This window comes from Hippoglossus stenolepis, chromosome 22 (assembly GCF_022539355.2).
Source record: "Hippoglossus stenolepis isolate QCI-W04-F060 chromosome 22, HSTE1.2, whole genome shotgun sequence".
Classification (NCBI taxonomy): domain Eukaryota; kingdom Metazoa; phylum Chordata; class Actinopteri; order Pleuronectiformes; family Pleuronectidae; genus Hippoglossus; species Hippoglossus stenolepis.
In genome coordinates, this window is record NC_061504.1 from 7,127,926 (window position 1) to 7,154,012 (window position 26,087).

At 42.6% G+C, this 26,087-nt stretch overlaps 1 protein-coding gene across 1 annotated transcript in view; it reads right to left on the minus strand.

The window, feature by feature from the left end:
* cerk (ceramide kinase) overlaps positions 1–26,087 on the minus strand; it is a 39,493-nt gene that overhangs the window by 11,637 nt on the left and 1,769 nt on the right. Inside the window, exons 2-10 of the mRNA XM_035148057.2 lie at positions 13,463–13,573; positions 11,547–11,669; positions 9,218–9,343; positions 8,555–8,621; positions 7,338–7,483; positions 3,254–3,328; positions 2,899–3,051; positions 1,576–1,681; positions 933–1,012 (exon numbers count right to left, since the gene is read on the minus strand). Of these exons, the coding sequence (XP_035003948.2) occupies positions 933–1,012; positions 1,576–1,681; positions 2,899–3,051; positions 3,254–3,328; positions 7,338–7,483; positions 8,555–8,621; positions 9,218–9,343; positions 11,547–11,669; positions 13,463–13,573 (987 nt within the window). The remainder of the gene's footprint in view (positions 1–932; positions 1,013–1,575; positions 1,682–2,898; positions 3,052–3,253; positions 3,329–7,337; positions 7,484–8,554; positions 8,622–9,217; positions 9,344–11,546; positions 11,670–13,462; positions 13,574–26,087) is intronic.

Below are 26,087 nucleotides of genomic sequence, written 5' to 3' on the forward strand. Positions count from 1 at the left end.
AGTTCCAGATAGCCAGGCCAAGATAAACATTAAACATCAGGACACTAATTAGAGAGGGAAAAGAACACACAAACACACACACAGACACACACACACACACACACAGCTCATCCTGCAGCTCAAAGTACACACAAACATGTACCACAGGAGTCAGTATTTCAACTGCCTCCAGAGGCTTGTGCTGCCGTGTTGATGGGTTGAGAGGATTGTAGATAATGAAGTGTGTGTGTGTGTGTGTGTGTGAGCGCCACGGTCAGGGGGGGACAGGCGAGGGATTAGGTGAGGTAATGTTGTCCTACCCAAAGCTGAGTGCACACACACACACACACACACACACCGACAGCACACACACCGACAGCACACACACACACACCAGCCTCATCGAGGAACAAGTAAACTGAAGCAGGGTGAAGGGGGTGGATTATGGAGATTTGGAAATCGATAGGCGCCCAAAAAAGCCTCCGACGGGGGGGGAGTCGTGCACTGTCACTAAAATCGTTTTATATTTTCTCGTCAATAACTCATCAAGAATCTCATCAACAGTTTCAGCGTGCTGCCGAGGGAGGGACAAAATAGCCCCGAAAGAAAATGCAGATAAAGTGAAAATATGAGAGTCAGAAGATGATGTTATTTTTACACCGTAAAGAGAAAAATGCAAATCCCCTGGTTTGGTGTGTGTGTGTGTGTGTGTGTGTGCGTGTGTGCGTGTGTGCGCGTGCGCGCGTGCGCGCGTGCGTGCGTGTGTGACTTCAAGAGAAAAGAAAGCCTTTGTGCGATTGTCTCGTCTCTGCTTTGGTTTTTTTCTCCTCTCCTACCACAGGTTTAGAGATGCTCATTTTCACAAGCAAACTTTCAAAACAGACAAACAAGCCGATAACGAGGCAGAAATGATTTATTTGACATATTCCCAGTAACATCCCCCGGACTCGTACCTTTATCAGACTTTTCCTTCTCCGCTGACATCTCCCGCCGCTTGTCGTTTGATGAGGCCTTGCGCTGACACACGTGGCACCTGAAACATCAGCGTAACCTTGTTTTCACAGTCATCGAACCATCAGCGCCCGCAGTGACACGCGGCGCTCTAACAAGCCTAAATGATTCATTAAGCGGGAATGAATTGGGTCCATCTTTAACTGAAGTGCACTGTGACTGCGTTTTAAATATTAGAGGGTTTTTATGTCAGAGCTGCTCACAGAAGTCGAGAGCGGCCTTTGTGCAGCACAGTCAAACCACTTTTTTATGGTGAAGTGAGCTGTCAGGGAACATGGCGTTATTTTTTTAACAGATTAATGGCTCTCAGCCCTCTTTTCAGTCCCCGTAAAACAAATGCAAACAATGTCTGCATCTCAAACAGAAACAACAACAAAGCACTTAGTCAGGCACTTTTCAGAAAAGAGCGAACGTGTTTTGGTCCGCCATTAATCAGTTAGGCTTCCTGACAACGTAAAACTGGCCCATTTAAGCTCTGGCAGGTGCAGCGCCGCTATTGAACTACAGCACATCAGATAAGTTAGCACCTTTTGAAATAGTGCCGGGAGGCTGCAGGGAAATAGATATCTGCGATGGTTTATTTACCCGGATCGACACAGCAGCTTGTCCCTCGGGTTCCCCACGTCGTCCTCGGCGGGGAGGAACGAGACGGTGCCTTCGTAGCATTTGTGGCTCAGGAAAGTTTTCACCCCTGGAAGAAAAAAAACCACACAGTGTGAGCCACGGAATGCATGTCAATGTGTTTTTGTATTTGACAAGACAATTAAGAGGAGAAATGTGACATCCGCATAACCAACTGCACTACTCGTCCTTTTCTCTATCGAGGCCGCTGTAAGTTAACATGTGTCATGTCTGGTTGTGCTTAATGCAGTCCAGTGGCCTCCATCATAAATGCAGTGTGTAGTGTGGTAGTTTGTCCTTGATGCACTCGTTTCATATACGGTGTTCGTATACGAATATACGAATTGGTGATAGATTCATGAAATGCATATATTTTACAGACGGAGAGAGAAGGGTAATTTTGGCTGTTTTTGTAATTTCGCGATATCAGGACCAATGAAAAACCAGACCAATATGGCATTACGTTATTGCTCATAACGCTATTAATATCGACAAAGAAACGAATGTGATAATGAACTCAACATTTATATAAAATAGTCATAGAATTCTCACAAAATTGTCATTGCTGCGGACTAACAGAATGAGACGTTCTCAGGGGCCCCCCTCTCAGCTCGGGGCCAACACCCCTGCTTATATTAGGTTGTTGTTGTATAAGAACAAATAAAAAAAGACACAGCGAAATCTTATGTTTTAACACTGGTATCCTTATGGGAAAAGACATAAAATAAAACCTAATGATTTTTTTGCCTGTTGCCTGTGTGGCTTGCTGCTTTACAGCACAGTGCATCATAGTGTAAAGATGTCAGAGTTAAATGCAAACTTTTGTGTTCATGCTGAGGCACACTTAGGACTTGTTTTATGCATGCGTTGATAAATAAGGCCCCAGGATTGTTTTTCTCCTCTGTACAGTCGGCCCCACTTTAATTTAGCCTGGTTCCATAACTGGCATCACAGGGTGGATGCCTTTACACCACAATGAATGTGAGTATTTATGTGTGGCCCCAGTGCGGAGAGAAATCTTGGTGGTGTTAGTGAGTCAGGTGGTGTAAGTGAGTCTCACTGCAGAACTACACGGGAGTGCGAGCCTGAGGCTGTGTGTATTATTTATATCTTTAATCCCCCGAATCCTGGACCTGGAGCGAGACCAGGAAGCTCTGGGATCAGCTCCAGTTTTTTACCCGACATAAACATAAGCAGGCGTGTGGTCATTAAAGCTCTGAGACCGGTGAGCCACAGCAGGATTAGCCTGGACAGTCAGTCACGTTTAGAGAACCGCGGCCCTCGTACCTGACAGGTCGTATCTGGCAGGACCCAGCCACCTCTGCCTCTCGCTGTCTGACAGCAGATCTCCGTAGAAACCGTAGCCGAGCAACGAGACCGAGTATCTGAGGAAGACGTCGTCGTGGAGAACCGAGCACACGTCCATCGGCTGAGTATCACCTGTGGAGACATGCCCAGTGGAAGCTGTGAGGTAGCACTTGGCTTTGTGGTTGTTACGACAGGCAACACAAACAGAAAGCTGCTGTGATTATCATCCACAGGTTGTTGTGACTTCTTACACAAACCCTATGAGACGGAAACAGGATGCAACCCTGAACCCGCTGAGATACACAACACGTGGGCTGCAAGCATTTCTACTGACCCACAATGATGTGTAGAGCAGAAGTAACTGGATCGTTGGTTCCCACTGTGGCAAAGCAGATACAATCGGTGGACCCTGGTGGACGAGAGGCACATAGGTCCATGGTTAGCGTTTCATTTAAGAAAGTCAGACGCATAGACTCTATTGTCACAAAAACAAACATCCACTATTTCGAGGAAACATTATGCTCATAATCAGGTTCATAATTATAACTTGGGTTATTACTTGAAAAGGTTTACATGCTCTAATGTGTCCTCATATTGTCCATTACTGCAGCTCCTCTTTTCAGCCTCTGTCTGAAACACTGTCTCTTTGAGCTCTTTACCCTGATTGGCCAGTTGGCTCACTCTGTTGTGATTGGTCAGGTCACTCCGGAGAAACTCCGCCCCTTTTCATTACACGTCTGAAAGGAGCTCAAGTTTCATCTGGATTGTCTCAGCTTTACAAAAGGAACATTTCATTATAGCTGTTGAGACACTTGACTAAAAACCACAATGATCTATTTTTATCTTATTTATTCTAGATTCTTTATTTATGTCTTACCACATTTTCCCCTGCTGCTGTGTCAGTTTTGAATTTTCTCATCTTATCTCATCTTATCTGCAGAGAAAATCCCATCTCTCCTTCATTAATGTTCCATTAGATGACCCATGTGTTTTTCCTTGAAATGAATGGATCATTCGACTATGTCAAGGTCTGGTCTGGTCGGCCCATCCCAGCATAGTTGCAAGGATGGTTCAACTGTCATTCATGTTTTTCAACCTGTTTCTTCCAGCTGTGCTGCAGAAGGGAAGGGAATCAGATGCATGGCTCATTCTACAAATCAAAAAATGAGTTCTGTTTTTTAGTGGACTTGAAATTCTTATCATAAGCACATTCTTAAAAGAAGTCAGAGTCACAGCACATCTGCTGCCAAGTGAGAAAAATTAAATTGAGGGATTTTATTTTAAGCGGAAGTGAGGAGACATTTTCAGTCATAAAGTCGACCAATCGGGGAGCTGCTGACCCCTGGGCGATCATCGGCTCCCTTCAGCCAGGAAATGAAGGATAAGAGGCCCGCCCCCTACCCTGGCTGAAGAGAAATGTTGAGTTTGAAATTAAATCTTTCAACTTGAGAGGTAATAAGGCTCCATCCCTCTTTTTTTCCCCTCGCGCCATAATTTCAGACCTATCCATCCAACTTTGATCATCTTCCAGTGGTGAAATTGACCCACTGCCGCAGATAAAAGACGGAGAGGAGTGAGTGAAATCTAACTAGTGATGTTTTTGAGTTGGCTCACGGAAGCGTGGCGGAGCAGATCAGGCCCGTCACTCGGCGGCGGGGAAACAGATGAGTATGAAGATGACTTTGGCCTTTTTTGCCTCTTCTCCTCCGAGCTTTGTAATCACATCCGAACACTTTGCGATCGCTCTTGACAAGCCCCGCGCCGCCTGCTCTTTCTGCCGAGCGTAGAAAAAAAGCGGTGACATATGCCATTTGACTCCTCTGAAGCAACACAGTAAAAGCCACCCAACTTTGAATGGATTTAAGTGGCGCTCACAGATGTTCAATGGTGTTCAGCCCTCAGATGTTCAATGTTTTATTCCCCCTTAAGTTGCTCAAGCACAGGAGCCTGTTGGAATATTCAGACGAGCGAGCGAAAACTGTCACAAGGCATATCCTCAGCGGAGAAGTTCCAGTTTTTATCTGCGTATCCTCCCCCAAACTGTCTCGCCAGTAAGATCATCTTGACAGGGAGATCATCTTTATCTCCGGGACAACAATGGGGTCGAGATGCTTTTTAGTGCGGGATGTTTCCCACTGTTGGAATCCTCAGTGCATGAATGGATTTATGGCTGCACTTGTGACAGTATCACATAACGACATCAGTGAACCCTTTGGAATCAGACAGGGGATCTTTGTACAACTTATACTTGTTTTTTCCTTTAAAAAAAAATTATAATCGTCTTTTAAAGTTTCAGGGTTAATTGACATTCTCTTTAAAACCAAAGGTGGTTAGAGAAGTTCATGTGACAAGGCCATGACTTTGGTACCACAGTTATTACGAAGTATTACTTCGATAGTAATATTGATACTACATCAATTAAATCATAAACAACACCCAGGTGGATAAGGTACAGTCCTTTGTGATAGTATAAGCAGGAATCGTTGGTAGGGCTGGGCGATAATACTTCAAATCAATATCATGATTACTTCAAACTTTTACCTCAATTACGATTAAAGAACGATTATTTTACGCCCTTTGTGATCTGACACTGCAACCCCCCCCTGGACATGAGGCGCATTACTCGGCGAGTCTGCTCTTTTCTAACCACTCACACGTAAAACTTATCTTTATAAAACCTTGCTGTTTGTGTGCTCATCTCTGTCGCTTTCATGAATGTGGATCGTTCAGGTCCCTCTAACCCTGATGTCCTGGCTGCGCGTCACGTCTCGTGTTGAGTGTGGCAGGTGAACCGCTCGATCACAAAATGTTGAACTTTTTTTCAATGTGTTTTAATACGAGTCTAAAACTCAAGAGCGAATCAAACAAACACAAAGTAAAGTCCTGTTCATGTCCTAATGACTTCTGTTTAGTGGTTTTGTTTATTGGTGACATGTAAAGTGAGCGCAGGTCCGCCGGGTGGTGAGGAGGGAGGACAGGCACGGTAATATGAGAGAGCAGGCCACCGCTTTCCTTCAACACATCCTGAATGTGTCTATGCATCACATGTCACCCACAAACTCCTAAGCAGTTGTTTCCATGAGTGACTGAGCTGAGGTGAGACTCTTGAAGGTGCCTTTAGAAATCAAGCTACTGCTCATCAACATGTTTGTGCTTATTTAATGTTCTTGAAGGTTTTTTAAAAAACACTGAAGAGACGCCGGCCTTGGCCACGAGAGGGGTTGTTTAAGTCGGTGCCATCAAGAAAAGAAAGCACTTTTAATACCACATCCAACTACTGAAGTGCTCGTATTTAAATGCCATAGCGATGACATTTAAAAACCTCTTGGCAACAGGTGTTGAACAGTGAGACTTTTCATCGTGGCGGCCCTGATGTTTTTTCCGCTGACAGATTACGGTACCTGAGCAGGAGTGTAATGATAAGATGTTAAACCTTTGTACAGTCGTCTGAAAGGATTCGACAGCACCACGTTTCACAGCTAACATTGTAATTCATCTGCTTTTGTAATGGAAAACTAATAATGATGATAATTTGATCCCCACATCCAAATCATGGCTGTAAATGAACCCTTCTGTTATCACAATCCATTTGTCACATAGCCTCATGCACTGTATTCCCATCTTCATGAAAATTTCGAAATTATTTCAAAGTGTCACCCAGCACGTTTCCCATTGATGGCACTTTGAATGACTGACCCTCCACGGGGCCCGGGCGGGACCCCCTGCCCTGTTGCCATAGCGATTCTCTTGTGTAACTCAGGGATCAGCTGATCCTCACAATGAGAATCAATTACAGCCCTGATGGGATGTTTATGCAGGAGTGACCGATTAAGTCAATTTTTTAAAACTCCAGCACCTCAATTGTACATTTTAGAGAGAAACTCGACATCCATCCAACACCACCAACACTATACATTGCACATGTACAGTAGAATGACTGCAGCCCTCTGACACAGTCTACGCTCAATTTGTGACTGCAGGACTTCATCGATTATCTTTATTTTTAACTTTCACCATGGAGTCACAAGTTATTTCCTCCATTTCCCAGGGACATTTTGACAACAGCGAGACACCTGGCGTGAACTCTGCATTCAGCGCTGGGGGACTTATGCTCATGTGAGGGTGGAGAGAGGAACAGCGGGGGTGAAAGTGAGGGGATTACCACTAAAACCACTAATTACGTTTTCAAAACCTGGATATGTGTTTTACATGATATAATCATTGACTGTGTAAAAAGATGGACGACACGTATCCATTTCCTTACACTAACCAGTAGTGAAGCCAACATTTCCTATTATGCCAGGAGGCGAGATTTATGATGCTATACTGCAGCCAGCCACCAGGGGGCATCAAGACACTTTGGCTTCACTTTTCGAGATCTCCATATACAGCCTTTGAGCATGATGGAGAAGGCTCACCTGCAGGAATGATCCCTATGCGCAGAGAACACGGCACCAGCTCAGCATCCGGTTGGTTCGGGTCCATGCCATGGTCAGTCTGGGTCCTGGTGACCAACCCGTGCAGGATCTCACTGAACATGCCATCTCCCCCCACACACACCACCCTGGGCAGATAGATGACATCAACAACTTACAAGTTGCACACATGGCTCAAAGTTCTTACCTCTAACCTTGACATTAACACATCTGGGCAGCAGCTTTAACTGTGAAACCCTTTAATAAATCAGAATATCACGCGGTGCCACCCTGCATTACAGTCTTTTAGGTCCATCTCACCAAACCTTAGAGAAGTGGTCGTATAAATTGTCTGAACTGCCGGGTGAAAGCATAATGCCTCTAACCCCTCGCTGCTGAATATCTGATGGACAGAGGCTGGAGTTGGGCTCTCTGCAGGAAAACCCTTTCAACCCTTTTATGTGCAATTACAATTATCAGTTGCACTTTACGTCACACTCTCCCCTCACTCAGACCTGAGCAGCAGCATTGTGTACAGTTTGATTTGAAAACATAAACGGTGACTTTGACTTATCTGTATTGTAAGTGCTTCTACATGCTGGATATATTAAATGTGGTAATTCTGATATATCTTGAGTGACATCTATTTTAGTGCTTTTAGAGCTAAACTGCTGCTTCTGCTCCAGTTGACCACTTCATTTTCAAGTCTGCATGCCAGAGTGTCCTCGGGCAAGACACTGTACCCCCAAATTGCCCCTGAAGGCTGTGCCAGCAGTACATGAATTGAGTGTGATAGAAAAAGTGCTGTGTATAGAAGCACTATATGAATGTGTGTGCGAATGGGTGAATATGATTTATAGTACAAAGCCTTTTGAGTGATCGATAAGACTGGAAAAGCAGGATATAAATACTTTATATCAATAATTAATTTAGTATTTGTTTGCTGTTTGACCATGCACGTGTTTGTTGATGTTTAGGAGAAGGGAAGGCAGGTCAGTGTCTGAGATCAGCATAATGATAGTGGTTAAGTGTGAGAAACTCGCAGGGCTTTGTCCCAGTCATTAAACGCAGCAGGGCCTTATAAAAAAAAGCCTCTAATATGCACTAAGTGACATACAGCTCATGGTCGGGCCTCTCAGTGGCTTTATTACAGTATGAACCACAACATTCATGCCACAGAGAAGTACCAGTGTTAAAAGCCTGAAAGCTCGAGCACTCACCCGTCATATTCATCCAGACTGGCCTCTGTTTTCAAGTGGTCCCTGGCATGATTGGCACGCTCTGTAACTATAGAAACAAATGGCAAGTGTCAATGAAAGGGAACGCGCAGACAAAAATGACTTGACTCTGTGTGGATTGAGGAGTACAGCAGGTGTGCTATTACTGGCATTTTGAAATAAAAGACAGGGAATAGTGCTGCACTTTTCAAACATTAACCCGGAACCCGTTGTGCGGATTAATGTTCCAAAAAAGGCACAACGGCACCCAGCAATGTAATTCAGCTGTTTCCTATCAGTCCGGAAAGTAATATTTCAAAAGTAAATCTGTTCACCGGTCATAGAATGTCAACACAGATACAATCCTGCGATTCATAGTAAGCCCAGTGAGCAGCGTTCACTCTGATGGACTATCAACACACCAGACTATGTGTAGCAGTAGCAAGCACTTATTGAATAATAGATGTGTTTGGATACCCAAGCTTATCAACTATCACAGCTACCATTAAGGTGCTGATGTGATTGATGGCGCCATAAGCCACATCATATCCTCGCCAGCCTCTGCAGTCCCCACGCGAGGCCACGGCCGCCACAGAGATCTATATGGCCGCCACCGGGACTCATTTTTTATTTAAATGTTGAAGAACACCACTGAGAGGGACCCACCAATCACATCGGCCGAGATGCAGGCGCGGCGAAAGAGTGGAGCCACCTTCTGCTCGTAAATACGCGTCCCTCGCTGCTTTCCGCCAAAGGGATTGATGTACACCAGGAGGCTCCTCGGCCGGTTGGCTGCAAAGTGAAGGAGGGGATTGAGATAGTCATTAAAAAGACCCAGTGTTTACCTTCTTTTTTTTCCTTCAAATGTGTGGTTGACAGCAGCCTGATGAAGTTTTCATTAACCAGAGACCTTTCTCAAAATGCTCCGTCAAACTGACTGGTCTCCAAAACGCGCTGCTGGAGAAGTAATGGTGTGTCTACTGGCTTTGGGTGGAGCGGGGAGCGATTCAGAGGTGCTGCATCATTTGGTGATAAACCTACAAAGTGCTACGATGGAGCATGGTAAATGGTTTGTTTATGGCTGCTGTGGAAGACTGCGTTCGGGACAACAAACCGAGATAGTTGAGAACGAAGCATGCTGCTGAGATGGAGAACGAATGGATTGGGATCAAGTGGTAAATGAGCACCAACGAAAACCGGGTGATGTAAGGGTGCACTGTGGAGGAGACGAACACTGTTGGAGCACAACGAGGCTTCATATTCACGATGAATGTCGTTCATTTCCTCGAATTGACTAATCTCTCCAGGCAAAATGAGGCCAAGTAAACGCTTATCTCCACATGCTAGATACACACTGAAGCCTTTCGAGCGCAATAGAACGATCGTGAAATCATACAAGTCCCAAAGTGCTGAACAATGGGTTTTCTTCAGTCAAACATGTAATAAAGCTTAATATGTTCTGACTGATGGTGTAATAACATTTTTATGGTAATTTAACATGCTCATAAATTACTGGAAAACAGAAATTACTTACGACATCGAGAGGTAGACTTATTATTTCCAAACATTTCTGATGGATGACGTGTTGTTTGTACGATGTAGATATTCACCGACGTTTTATATTATATTTTTTTGTTCATCTACAATTTCCACCAACTTGACAAGTTGCAGCAGATATGGTCACAATCTCCCTGGCAACAATATTTGTGTGTGATATAATGATGTTTTGCCGCGTTTTCATAGCATCAAATAACAAAGTTAAACCAAAGTCATCGGAAACATGAACACTTAAACATACATCAGTGTAATGAGAACTACCTAAAATTACAAAAAAACATATTTTGATGTATATTTTGACTTTTGACTTTAGTCCCAGTCAAATCCTTTGACATGGAGAAGGCAGGATTTATGTCCTATACTGGAGCCAGCCACCAGGGGGCGATCGAGACGCTTCGGCTTCACTTTTGATGAACTTTCATATCGTCCATCTTTATTTACAGTCTATGAAGGTAACTTGCAAGCACAGCTTTGATTTTCAACAGTACACTTAAAGCTCTTTCATTTTCCCAGACTGTCTCAAACACTGTTTATGTGGCCCTCAATACAAATATAATTTAATCTCTTCATAACATGACAGGAGGCAGTGTCATGAATCAAACAGACGTTACGGTAAATGATGAGGGAGGCTGAGGGAGTCGCTTTCGTTGGGAAACAACAGTAACTTATCATACATGCTGTACGGCGTCCCTGTGAAGAAGTCCGTAAACAAAGCAGAGAAAAACACTGTGTTGTTTATTCACGGCCCAGAGCTGCTGTCAGCTGTTAGAACTGCTCGAGAGGTCAAATAGCCTGATTCTCACAGCACGCACTGTGCCTACAAACACAATATACACCTTCTAGTCTTATCTTGGCCTGACAGGCAAATTACAGCTGTAGCAGCTTCTAAACCATAATTCAGAACAAGTGTAGCTGTTCAGCATGGACCACTATTACAATGAAATTTCAAAATGTATCCTTGTCATTTAGCTGCCACTTTCATGTGACTAAGTGCTATTGCATATACAGTACTTACAGTTACATTTGACCCATCTTCATAGAAATATGAGCAATTTTAATAAAAATGAATAAAAACATCAGAAATACATCAAACCTGAATAAATATAATGTATAGATCAGACACAAGCACCCGTAGGATGATAATCAGCAGCAGTGACCCATTAAAGTACCTACTAGTATGCACCTATATGCTAATAAAAGTACATTAGTGCATAGTAAAAAATGCATGCTCTTATTAAAAATGACAGAAACATATGTATGTAATGTATTGGATATGTATTTTGACTTTTTAGTTTGGCTTATGTCCTTTCTGCTAACGTGGAGGAGGAAGGGTTTACGATTTCACAGCTCTGCTGTTGTAAATGACACTTTTTTGGCGTCTAGTCAATAAACGTCATCAAATGCGTTAAAGAATCCAAAAAAAAAAAAGTTTACGCACTGAGTAGTGACAGCTGCTCATTGACAACTTGGACCCACTGCTCACAGAGCGTCAGATCGGCACAGTGGAAGGTGACGTCACTACAGCGCCACTGGTGCTGCCGCGTCCTCACCACGTAGGAAACTGTAAAAAAAAAGAACAGCGAGTGAGAAAAAAATAATGCTTTTGAGGGTGGCTTGTATTTTATATTTCACAAAGGTACTTTCAGGTCACGTAAGAAAGAAAGTCAAAGGAACACAGAGGAAAACAAGAGAATTCCTAATCTGATTCAAACGTGCTAAAGAAACCCTTAGTTAGGTCTTTCCCATTCATATCATGTTTGCCATCAGCCATCTAAAAGTGCTTCCCCAGCTATGAATCACTGCGAGTGCTGCTGGGCTTTAGTGCAGGTCTTTATTTTGTCACCACAGACGTATCATACTTTCCCTATATGTCCTTTTGGCTCCGACTACCTCACTTTCCTCCGGCTCAGACTTGCTACTGAGAATGAACCCCGACTTTATCTCCAGCCGCCAGGTCGAAACAAAATCAGATACGTGAATGAGTAAGAAATAAGGGCATGAGGGGAAAAAGGGAGATAAGCCAGGGAAGAGGAAGTGGGATGTGGAGATGGAAGTCGCGAAATATCTTTCGAGGAACATTACTGAAATATTTACGTTAAAGACCGAAAGAAATTCCCTCGCTAAGCACTTTGACAGCGGATTCACTCGCTAAGCATTTCAAAGTGAAGTTATCACATAAGCATTTTTTTTTTTCTCTCTCCATCAGATAGAGAAGTTAACTTTCCAGGCAGGAGGCCTCACTTACGGTTCTTACAGTGAGGTAGGCAGGAGAGATGTTGAATCATCCTTTTAGTAAGTTACATAATCAGGACAGGACGCGTCTTTGAAGCCAAGTTTCCGCGGATGCTGCCGTGTCAGAGTCGACGCACTCTAATGCCAGTAAAAGCTCCTTTTAGGGAGGTAATTTTTTTTTTTGCAACATTCGGCTGCGATAAATAATGTAAATCCGATCTTGTTTTGGATATAATCTAATGGCTCCAAAATCAAGCATGAGCTCATAAGTCAGGGGCACGCTGCCATCCTAGACCCAGTCAGGCTAAGCTGTGACTGACTCTCTTGTTAATGCATTACTTGCAAGACTGTGGAGCTGTCTACCGGCTTATTCCCCACTGCCAGATCGCTTGTGATTGGTACCACTTGGCACGCTCACCACCAAAAAAACTGTGATATGGCATTTACCTACTGCACATAAAATGAAAGCGACTGATGAAAACCGGCTTCAGGCAATGTTGTTGGAAGGACAAAAGAAAAAAAGATCCTGCAACTGTTTCTTAAAGTGGCACTTCAGCAATTAAGCTCTGCACTTCCAGAAAGGTGGAGGATGAAGGACAGATTTTTCAAAGAATTGGAAAATCATTGCAGTAAAAGCAAAGCTGTCAAATGCACACTAGTGAACATATAATGGCCTTAAAGCAACACCATGCCACTTTTTTACCTTCAAATGGCAGCTTCAAAATTAGCTTGATGCGTGGTTTGAATTACGAAGGCGCTAAACCCCTGAAAGCCGACTTTTGGATATTTAAAGGGAAGCTCTGACACATGATCCGTGTTTGTTTCAGGTAACGGACTTTGATTTTCTGTAGAGTGAAGTTCATGAGTCAAGTCTGAAGTCAAGTTATTTGTAAGACTTAGAAGTTAATAAAAAGTTGATTTCCAACATTTGAAAAGGAAACTTTAAAAAAAATGAAGATTTCTTAAACCTCTTCTGGTTCAGGGAGCTGGGGATCATGGGTAATATCCAGCGTTCAATTGTGTTTCAGTTCATTTTCTACATAAAAAACACTTAATCGCTTGGAGCCCAACAGAATTGATAAGTAAAAAGTTACACAGTGTTGCTTTAATCAAACGTTGTACCTGTGAATGCATGGGGATACAGCTGGGAGCCGAGCTTCTTCTTCTTTGTGTTGTCATCTTCAGTCTTGCTGACAGCGACTATCTCACACACCGGAACAGCGTGACTGTGAGCTGCGGAGATTCACAAAAGAATGTATGAATGAATTAACACTGAGCTGAGGAAGCAATAATCAAGCCGTGATGTTCCTTTGCTGTCACAGTTAGTCTCTGTTATTAGGAAGAAGTCTGTTTTTCACAGAAAGTATAATTACACACACCCATACACACAATGACAAACCAAAGCAGCTGTGGAGTCCTCACAGCAGCACGCACAAAGGACATTTTCATAAAAAAACGCCATCGCCTTTGTGAAGATCACAGCTGCTATAATATTGAATCTTTTAAACATTAACAATAATCACATGGCTACGTGTAATATCCAAGGAGTCATCCCCTGACCCTGCTGTTCTCCACGCCGCTACAGAGTGCTTTGGCATGTTTCAGATCTCCGTTGTAAAACATAACTGTCTCGGCTCAGTCCTGCTTTCATCAGACTCACTGGAAGTCTGTCAGTGTTGGAACAAGCAATAAAATGAACGTGAGGTATCACAAGGCTGAATCCCAAGAGGGAAGGTGGGGGTGTCTGAGGAGGAACAAAAATGTGCCTGGATTTCCTTCCCATGGAAACGGGATTCAGGCCACTGGATTAAAAATGATTCTGGGATGGTAAAGTTTGAATGGTTTGTTCGTTATTTGGGTGGAAACTTGACCTGGTGAGACTTCTGGAATAAAGAGATCTGAGAATAATAATCTTTTAAGTATACTTTATTCCTTGCAAGGAAGGTCAGACCATCATAGTTCATTACTTGTCATTTGTGTGATGTAGTCGATTCTGGCACAGAGCAGGTCGGCTGCCTGAAGGAGCTGCTGAGAGACCTTAAAGAACTTAAGTGTTCATTTACTTCAATGGGAAGGCAGAGATTAGGAAATTAAAGGGAATTTAGGGAAATGGTTTCTTTTGTTGTTCTCTGCAGTAATGTAGCTGCTTTCAGTCATGGGAGTCTGGACCCTTTGCTGAAATCACCCAGAGTGAGCCCATACAGCCCATGTGAGGACACTAATGGAATTTTACCTGCCAGCAACCAGGAAAAAGGTCTGAACAATTCACGTTGATGACGTTTCTAACACATGACGGACACAAAACTGGAGGAAGACAAATATCCAGCAGTGCAGGAAATACTCATACATTTAATTTATGTCAAAGTACAAATAGACAAAATGTACTCAAGTAAAAGTACCACAATAACTTAGATTAGAAGTAACTAAGTACCTGATTTAAATATACTTAAAGTATTAAAAGTTGAATTACTTGCTGAATGTAGCCTCTCCAATACTACATCATTGTGGCTGCTGCAGGAGGCGGAGTCTAATGTTACCTGCCCACTCTGATTGGATCACTGGACCAATCACCCCCTTGTTGTTGATCGCTTTTAAAAATATACAGAGACAATGTGAACGTGTAACAAAATACATTGTAAAACTGTAGTGGAGTATAGAGAACAGATATTTGCTGATATATGTTGTGGAGTAAAAGTGAAAAGTACCTGGATATAAATCTACTTAATACATAACAATTAAGTACAGAAATAAAGTAAATGGACTCTGTTACATCCCACCACTGCAAATATGTCAGGATGAGAAGGAGTCCAAAGATGATGTCAGCTTTGAAATAATTAGATGCGAGAGCTGTTGGCGATAAGACGCCGGCATCAATGTGCTGTAAACACAAACACTGGGCTTTCTACACAGGAATTTATATGTCACGTTTGCCCCCCCTCGACCTGAATGTTCCGCGCATTTTCCTGTTGTTGTGAACGTGTCCGACACTGACAATCTCCTGCTGTGTTCTTCAAACGTGAAAGCCAAACTTCAAAGTTCATGTCTGAAAACAGCTTATGACACAGAGTGACCAGAGAAAATCCAGGCGAAGGCATTGAAATCACTTTTAAAAAAAGACGTGGACTGTAAAAAAAGAGCAACTCTGCAGGGGGAGGGGGACGCTTCAATGCTCTATAGTAGATCTCGCAATATATCTCGCCATTGTAAATAGTTTCTATATCGAGATTCAGATATTCGGGGCGCTCGAGCTCAACCGATGGCTTTGCTGCTCACGGAACAAATTCACAAGAGCACTTCTGCACTCGGAGAGGACGATATTACTTGCAAAGAGTTTAACTGACCTCCTCAACTGCATCTCTCTCTCACACGCACACGCACACACACACACACACACACACACACACACACACACACACACACACACACACACACACAGATATTCCAGTCTCTCCTACAAATTTATTCAGGTGATATAGTGAAATGGATGGGAGGGAGGCATGACATATTATTTCCCTCCTGGGAGTCTGAGGGAATAGGATTTCATTTCTTTCTCAAATAAAGATGATGCGCCATGCAGGCATGAATAACTTTATGGCCATCGATATTCACACTTTGACAAATAAGAAGAAGAGTTATGGCCGTGTGGGTAATGGCTTTATTTCAGAAAAAAAAAAGAAGAATGAGGTGTTTATTCCCGCTATTTGAAAAATGACACCTAGTGCTCTGCCAAAGTGATAGTTGGTGTTGTATTAAAACATATAATGAATGACTGAAGGTTATTCAGACTTTAACATTCAATCCATTTTCTAAGCTGTTTATCCTGTTGAGGGTCGCGAGTGGCCGGACACTGAACCATCACTGGTGGAGTCGTCCATGTATCACACATAGGTCAATACATACAATTCAATTTAGAGTTTTTAATCACACGACCTATATGTCATTAAGCTGAGAGAAAAAAACAGTACATATTGGGCATAGAGCTCTAACCTCTGAATGCTAGTTACAAACTGTACCCGTGTTTTTTACTTAGGTTATGTTTTCATGTGTTGTTTTTTTTACATCCCCCCCAAACAGCTGTGCATGTTTACACTGAGTCTGACTGGAAGGGCACATCAGTGAGCACTTTTACTGTCTGAGCTGTTGATTTACGCACAACCGTCCACCTTCCAAACAGCAGGAAGACTCTGCTGCTGCTGCTGTAAAAGTCGTGCAACGTGTACCAACCGACATTTTGACTTATCACCGAGGTGTGCCTACAAAAAAACAGACGCGTCGCATTGATCGGGATGTTCCACTGTGTCGCAAATCATTTCATGCCAGCGTGACTAGATAAACAGAGGCAGATTATCTTTTGGTGAAACGTTGCACGTCGATGGCGACAATTAAAGTCGCACTGAGCCCAGGATTATAACAAAGTGGAGATGATTCAACACCAAACTTTTAACTGAGTTGTGCCAAAACACTGAGTGGAATATATCAATATCTTATCTTGTATCTTACACAGTTACACGTTTTAAGCTCCCTGGCTTACGGTGACTTTCAAAAAATATAAAAATGCATGAAATATGTTTCTGTGTTCATCTGGTATTCACAACCTGCGGGGTCACTGAATACATACAGCGTCTCTCTCTCTCTCTCTCTCTCTCTCTCTCTCTCTCTCTCTCTCTCTCTCTCTCTGTCTCTGTCTCTGTCTCTGTGCAGGCTGGGCCTATGAACGACTTGGTCAAATTAACACCAGAGACAAGCACAAAGCCAATAATCCCAGTGAAGTGGGTTCGAGGGAAGGAACTGGAGACAATGGCTGACATTCCCACTTTCTAACACTGCTCCAATAACCCTGCCACACACACACTCACAAAGGCATAAACACACAGTAATCCCATCAGCACACACACACCAACAGAGAACGTAGACCCCCCCCCCCACACACACACTCACACTTCCAGGACTTTTTAGCTCAGTGCAGTCCCTATGAGCTACATGCTAAGCCCTCGGCCATACAAGCCAGATCCTCTCGACTCTGCGCTGACATACTTTTCTTTGTGCTTGAAAAGAATCTTAGCGCTGGCAGTCACCCAGTACACTGCAGTGCCTTTTCATACCACAGGGCTCAGTGTGTGAGTGTGAGCTGGAGAGAGGACCGCTATCTGCAGAAAGTCCGCTTTTCAGGAACAGGAGGGGAAAGGGGTTTATTCTGCAGTGTCTGCACTCAAAGGAAAAATTGTTTAGTTTAAAACTTAAAATCTGTCCATCCTCCAGTCGAAGGTCAAGCATTGACTAATCAGCAAACAAAAGTCATCGCCTTCGCCTCTGTAAATGCACGTAGAAAAACTCTCTTTTTGTGGAACTCCCCTCTGCCCCTCTGATTTAAAGATCTGCTGCATGACACTTTATGTCTCTTGAAATTGGAATAGAAATAAAGTTCCCCTCCGATAAGTTCTATTCCTGATGGGGACTGCTGATCGACTTTGCGGCTCGCCTTCCCCCAAGCGATATGCCGCCATAGCATCTCATCTCGTTCCTCTCTACACCAGGTCCACGCCTCGCTGCCTGTGCACAACACTTACAGCCAGACCCCCACATTTATACTGTGCATGTGTGGCGTTGCCTGGATGTAAGCATCCCTTTATTTCAATTTATTTATTTCCTTTTCTCTGTGGCTGTGTCCAAAATCACTATATCGTCCATAGCTGTCTGTAAGTTTAGTGAAATTACTTAAAACCCTATATAATGGACTCATTGCTTCCCACAATGCATTTTGAAAAAGTAGAGTTCAACTGGTCACGAAAACAAATGGCGCCGAGGAGAGGGGGCAGCTCATCTCAGCCGATTCTACTACTTAGATTTGTGGCATTAAAATATGTAATCAGAGCAGAGCATCACAACACAAACTGGGACAATCTGTACATCTTTTCTCTAAAAGTATGAAATCGTAAAATAAACATTTAATTTATTTTAAGATCAAATGTTGCTGTACGTCATAATGCTGCGGCAATGACGTAAATACCATCACAGAGAAAATGCGCTGAGTTCTGTCCGAAATTGTTTTTTCTTTTGCAGATGAGCTCACTGTGTGGTCCTCTACATACAAGTCCCTAGATAGTGGGTAGTGAATGGGTGGGTGTTTGCCAGCCCATGATAACTCATATGCACTATTTATCTTATTTGACCCTCTACTTTGGATATTTTACTGCTGTGATCAAGTTTAAAGCAGGGTTGGTTCACTGAGAATGGGAATGCATTGCCTCCTTGTTAAATTGGAGATGAAAACAAAAAATGCTCGCTCTCTACTTGTATAATGTCATAGCACTTCGCCTCAATAACAAATGTTTGTTTTGTGGCTTTGCAGCTACGGTGATACCTGAGAACACAGATATATTAAAGACTGGTGTTTGGGTCATGTAATACTTTTAAGATGAATGGCATAAATCATTTACTTGTTTTTCATAACTTTGAAATAATCTAAGTTTGACATTACTGCTGCCATCAGTTGCTCCAAAGATTTGAATGTGACAACAGGGCCTAGGAGGACGAGCTCTAACATTTAAGGGACACAAACTAAGAACGATCAGTCACGAGGAGAGCAACCTCCACTGCATGAAAATTAAAAGCAAACAATATTATTGTCATTTCAACAACAGTCAAAGCATGAGTGATTAGTGCGACCTGGAGCGTGACCCTTGGTGTTTGCGTTTTCCCGACTGAGCCCACTGCAAACACTTGAGATTTCTTGGTGGTATTGATATCAGTGTTTTCTTATAAAGAGTTTTAACTGTGAGTTGTGGAAAAAATAAAGAACTTCTTTTAAACTTATATCTCACAATGTGCCAGAAGCTGTTTAAATAGAGGTATGCAGACGTAGATGTATAGACTTATGGATATGATTCTATAAATGGTTGCGTACAGGTGGTAATAATAATTTCAGAGGGGCAAATACAGTATAACCTTTAGGGAAATAGGTTTGCTTGTAGAGTTACAGAAGAAGACTGATACCACTCTCACCATACAGATATGTATAATAAGTATAAAGCTACAACCAGCAGCTGGTTAGCTTAGCCTAGCACAAAGACTGGAAACAAAGAAAAATATTCCAGTTTGAAAGATATGGACCCATGAGTCTAAAGCTAAATTAAAAAAAGAATATGGACACTGCGCTGCATCACCTTCAAAATTGCTCCAGCCTCGTTTTCTTGCTTTCAGTTGTTAATCAGTGAACGATTACGTTGATGACTTTCTTATTTCCAGTAAGTCTTATCAGATCCATGTGGTTCTAATGTTTGTCCCTGAGAAGTTTACAAAGTAACACATATCTTTTTAATGTTGGTCTAAGAGTTCTTGGCACACAAGTGTAAACAACCTGTCAGGTTTTGAGTTCAGGTTTCAGTTGATCACATGAGAGGTTGACTGCCAAGGGAGTGACGCCAGGTTCACAGAGACGGGCACGTGAAATGAGAACAAGGAGTGAAACAGAGATTCATTCCCCAAGCCTGGCATGTGAAACTGGACCTCAAATTCTGGCAGTGGCACGGCGTCGCTCTGCCCTCAGTGGGAGTGTAATCCCTCGCACTGGCATTGTTAGTGCCTTTCTCCACTGAGCCCGACACATCTGAGTCCTCAGGGGCCAGGGTGCGACCGCTTTCCACTGCAGCCACATGAGATGGATTAACACCTGCGCTTCACAGTGAACACAGTTAAAGAGCCATGACTGGTGTGCAGATATTTGCACAATCTGTGAATTTGTTATGCACATGATTGTTTACACCAGTGACTCATTAAAATGAGGCAGATTGTGTAAATCTACAGGTGGTGACCTGTGTAACCAAGCGGTGATTATTACTTCTCAGAGGGCCTGTCGGTAAAATTAAGTCTGGGTAAAGTCTGCATAGGAAATTTAGATGAAATATGACCTCCGCTCACTGATAACTACAATCTGTGATCTGTTGTTGTGTCACTCCAGCTTAATCCTATATGTGATAATGTCGTCCCCCCTCATTCAGGTGTAGGACAGAGGCCACTAACTATTGTAGTGTTTTTTTAAGAATGTCTATTATAGGACGAAGTTAAGCCTAAAGTTAAAATCTGTAAAGAGGCCGAGAGTCAAGCAGGACTCGTTTGACAGCCACTGATCTTGGTAATAACTTTATCCGATAACAATGGAACAAAGAGGATCTTTGTGTAAATGTAACAGAGCTCATGAGGTTTTGGTAGAAACACAATCCACCATGTAATATCAGGAGTATGGCTCTTACGTTTTTTTGTTGCTATTTTGTTTCAGTTTGGATTTCCCCCGACCCCTTACAGGCTGAAGGCTGTGAAGGCTTGGCTCAGTCAGACCCAAAGGACCCAATGGTGACATGCATCTGCACTTCTTGGCGACCTATTTGGTTCTAGAAGCTTTGTTTGCATAGTAAGGACTTGTAGGGTTCGTTTTTGAACTTCCGTTGCAGGAGAATTCACAGCAATGCATTTGCAAACTAACAGCAATTTTTTTTACAGGTGCTTGAAAAAACTAAGTTGCACCATCGACTCCTGTCTCTAAACTGTTGTTCACCTTTAAGTGAAGCTTTTTATATCCTGACATAGAAGGTCAATGAGCAGCGGACGGTGCAACCTATTTACAGTACATAAAGGACAATGGGTCTCCACTTCCTCCCTTTGAACAAAATGACGATTCAATTTCTGAGACACGGTACCTCCACCTCGCACTTTTGACGTCATTTGGAGCCACAGTTTGTGCAGAATTCTGTGATTGTGATACATTAGTCTAATAAACTACCCCAAATGCCAGAAATCATCTTTGAAAAAATTGTATTTGATGTGTAATTGCATTTTTTTCATTTGCTTTTATTTGTTAAAGGTGGGTTTTATGACCAATACTGCAGCCAGCCACTAGGGGGTAATCAAAATGATTGTGCTTCACTTTTGGCAGCTGTCATGTCATCCTTTTTCATTTACAGTCTATGATGCAATCATTGTAGTAAATAAGCTCTGATTAGCTTCCACTCCTTTGGACGACACAGTCAAGACAGCTTGTTGCTGTTGGTCAATGGTGCATATGCCTGTGTCAATGTTTACCAAAGTTGAATTTGTCATAAAAAAAATTGCAGATTTATGTTGCCCCGCGACCAAATCCTCTGATTAAATTTTTATTGGGTCAAAACGCAAGTGGTTTCCCCAACTTTAACTGACTTTAGCGACAGTTATTTAAGTTCTGATTTAATTAGTATAAATTTTGGAACGCGTTTGGTATCATTACGCTGATTCAACGAGTACCTGCTGAAATGTTTTGATTGGATTCCTGATCCTGCTCATCCTGCTTCCATAAAACAAGATGGCCTCCCACCTTACAGGATTCTCCTCAAAATAACTGCTTACTCATAAAGTCGACCTAACGTCTGCGAATTCCTCATCACACCCTCGATGCTTTTGGTGTTGAAGTGACCCAACCCTAACCATAAAGGAAAATTATAACGTGCATGTGAAATTTGGAAATGATTTTACTCTATTGGATCTTAATTCAGCTTAATTTATGAAAGTATGTTTGTCCACAAGAGTTGATGTTTGTTTACAAGATATCTGTGACAGCGCGGCGCCTGCCCTTCGTCATCTTTTAGTCGTCTGACAACACGAAGCTGTCATCATATTCACATTCTGCTGTTGTCCTCTGCACCCCTCCCTGTACACAGTGGATCAATATGTAATCCCTTTATTGTTACTCTGGTTTGGCACTGACAATGTGTTAGAGGACAAGCCAGTGCAAGCTTAAGAAAATACTTACTTAGGCGTTCCAACACCGTTTCTGTTGTGTTTATGTCATTCCTGTTTTGCTCGTACATATTGTATACCGAGTGACATGCGACGCAGGTGGAAGCGAGGAGATAAGGCTCAACTGAGGGTGTGATAAAACTGTTTATGTTCTAATATTTAAGATTATTTGGCCCCTTGCTGGATGTAAGTGGAAGCAGGGTCCATTTAAGTAGTTCTAGTATGACCAAACAATGTGAGCTATTATCTGGTTTCCATTTCTAGTTTGACCAGGATTTGTTTGCCTGCAGGTAAACAGTCCCTGTGGAGAACAAAAGAGGCGGAACACATGAACTGAAAGGCATAGTCTATCGGCTTTGTAATTTATCTGTATTCACATGTCGTCTGGATAAAATAGCAAGAAAAGGTAACGCTTTTTGTGTTTTGTTTGTGTTCGACTCGTATGATCAAAGAGTCTCTGAAACTCAGATATCTAATGTACCAGAAGCCCCAAAATATTACACCCAGAGGCTAATTCATCATAAGGTGATAGCTGAGGGGCTCCGACATTGTTCTTCAGGTAATTGCATAGAGTAATTAGCTTTAGAGATCCTATTCTTTACTTTTATTAAACATAGTCTCGGGTAAATGCACACAATAAGGTATAAACCAGTGCAGTTTACCCAAACTCCAGCTGTCGTTTTCTGGCAGCGTTTATTTCCCTGTATCTCTCTCCCTCCTTCTGTAGCTGTCTCTCAATGTACAGACAGGGCTGTGCATTGAGCACCAGCTTTAGATTACAAAGCACAGATCTGCCTGGGTACACATGGCAGTGAGCTGTCAGACAAGACGTGGATTTCCCCCCAGGTGCGCCGGTTTTGTTAAGCCAATGCTTAGGCAAACAGATGGAGGAGAAAGGGCAGCCAAGGTGGAAGGGATAACAGGAGAACAGCCGCTGGAGGTGCAGTGGTACTGTCAGTTCACTACCCATGCCAAAACGAGTACCAGTCAATTATAGCCAATTAAACTGGATTCTCTGTAATTGTCGTGAGCTTCTCTTGGATTTTTGCACTGCTGTGAATTTTAGTGTGAATTGTATCTGGGGTTGGCAGGAAAAGTTCCGGATAATGTCCAGACATTTGTGTCCTCACAAAATCCCCTCTAGAAATATTCTGGACATCTTTCAGTGTGTGTCCGAAAGCAGCTTTATTAACTAATATAAAACAGCATTTAAATAATCCATCACTTCCAGACGACTGGCTGAAATACCTTGACATTTTGTACAGACATTTATGGTCCCTTGAGGATGAACCCTAATTGTTCTATCGACTAATCAAGAGCAACAAAAAGATAAAAAAAATGTCACTCAAATATCCTACTGGATAGACTTAGACCAAAACGTTTTTACGAATAATATGTGGACTTGAAGGGATTTTATCAAAGAGACAATTCTGTCCTATATCACCATGATTTCCAAGACTCGCAGTAAGGGAGTGAATCCTTCGTTATAAGACATCAGATGTATATCCAGCTCTACCTCGTGGAAAAGCAAATATCTAAACCCCCCCTGGCCAGGAGAAATAGCCCGGCTCAGAGGGCCTCAGGAAGTACTCCTCGCTAAGCAAAGAGATTTGGAGGGAAGGCGAGACGCTCTCTACAGCATATGCCATGATTTATTCTAGATTTACTCTAGACTCGGAGATCATGCCTACTCAGTGGCTGGATTTGATGTGTGTATCTGTGACAGTGAGTCTTTTTGTGTACACAAATAACATGTGACTAGGGATACCCTGTCTGGTGCTCCACTCAGCACATCTGACTGACGGATGCTCTGATTCGGGCCAAATCCACTCAAATATCAACCAGTAACACACACTAATGCTGTGTAAGTCAAAACATCAAGGCCAGAGTGATGTGCACTGCTCAAAACAATTCATCTGGACATGTAGGGCACTTGCACATCAGTTTGATGTTTGGGTAAAAATGGAAAATACAGGCTGAGGAAGACTTGTCTAATTTGAGTCACGCTGCATGATTTTCTGCGAGGATGAACTTTTCCTTACCTCTCGCCACTCATTCATTCTCTAAATGTTTCTTGATAGAAAAATTTGTACCAGCCACCACGTCTCTTCCTATCTACTATATTTCTCCCAGTGCCCTGGCCTGATTTGTCACACTTTTTATTTTTCCTTTTCAGTAAACTTAATTGAAAAATTAGACGGTAAGCGGCAAAGAAAATTAACCCATCCGGCTCCTGACATACTTCTTCATCTGCGGTATTTGAGCTCAATTTGTGACCGTGTAAGTGAGGAGCTGGTGTCTAAACACACCAAACAAAAGAGAGGGAAAAAATTCACCAGCTCGAGAAACATATCTCAAGGACATTCATTTCACCTGATAGACTCCGACAGCTGTGAAATTTGGGCTGTTCCAAATCTAAGGTAAACACAGACAGGGAAATACCCACACACAGGCAGGGAAGCGTGGAGTGTTTCAGCAGCCGATGACGTAGGTCAACAACATGTACAACACTTGGAGCCCAGAATAAGCGAGAAACCATATCTCTACTACAGTAACTGATTAACTCCAATGTATCAGCCACGAATGAGAAACCAGAATCTGCCATTTTCGCTTTCAAGTTGTTTGATTTTCTCAGAAATTAAGGTGACACCATTCCTTTTCTTTAACAACAATGTTTATTGTAGAAGAAATTATGTATTGTGTATTATTACTGGCAAACATTCTTTGTTTGATTCCTAACTCAAGTGTGAACTGAACTGCTCTTGTCACAATGCTCACTGGGGGAACTTTGGTGTCGCTGCGTTGAGCGTAGACTCAACAAATGAAAGTCTTTATGGCAGGTTATTATGGGGCACTTGATACCACTTTGAGGAAGGTCAATGGCCGGGTTTAAACTCCAGTGTGCAGTGCCAGCTGTAATCACACCTCTGGATGTGGTAGAGCAATTGCAGACCAGGGACCTCATCTAGATGAACAAACATTAGCCCCGGGAGGTCATAGGGACGTCCAGATTAAATGGTTTCCGATAGAAAGGATGGAAAAGACCAAAGTTTGGGACACCGCTCTGCAACAGCAGTGAAATTAAAGAGAATTTAAGATACATACCGTTGATCCAGTGTCTAGCTTGTTCAGAACTTGGAAGGCGGTGCGTAGCTGTCTGTTGACACAACATGTGAGGTCGGTCTTCAATGTAAGAATAGAACTTAAGGAAGAGGGGCATTTTTGAGGAGAAACCAGCCTCTGAATTTCAGAAAAAAAAGTTTTATCCCCAAAAATGTCCGAGCTTGGAACCTTTCTGAAGGTTCAATCGGCATTGACTCTCAGGTTTTGAATCGGCTTCGGCAATAATTTTAAACGACAGTGAGGTGAGGAGTGTCTCTGTGTGTTCATGACGTCGAACATGAACTGTCAGGGAAAGAAAACAGAGATCAAACTTCCCCACTGGCAATGGGAAAAGAGTTAATGACCTATTTTTAAACTGTGTTTACCCATATTTAAAAACATGCATACGTGATCATTTGGGTGTAAAAGAGGTATTACATTCCTCTCGTGGCAAACAAGAATGAGGACGCAGCAGTTCCAGAGATGTTATGATGAGGAGATACAGTCTTTTTTCAGATCTTGGTCTGGTATTTGTGACTTGGCACATTCTTAACGTACAAACTCATAGGAAAGCATTTTTTACTTTTTTGCCGGGGCCTGTATGAAACCCGCTGACTGCAATCTTAGAAGTAACTAGCTTGTTAGCTTTTGCCAATAAATAAGAAACAAAGTGCTGTTTTTTTGGGGTTTTGCTCATTCTCCGTATGAGGAAGCTGTAGACTGTGAACCCATATCTGATGCGTGGCTGGGAGAAATGTCAACGTCACTGCACCTGGAGAGACTGAGATTATATAATGAAGATAAAAGACGATATGGGACCCTGACGTTAACTGGAGGTGGGAAATAAAATGTTGAATCTGATGTGAAGAACCTAGCTGTG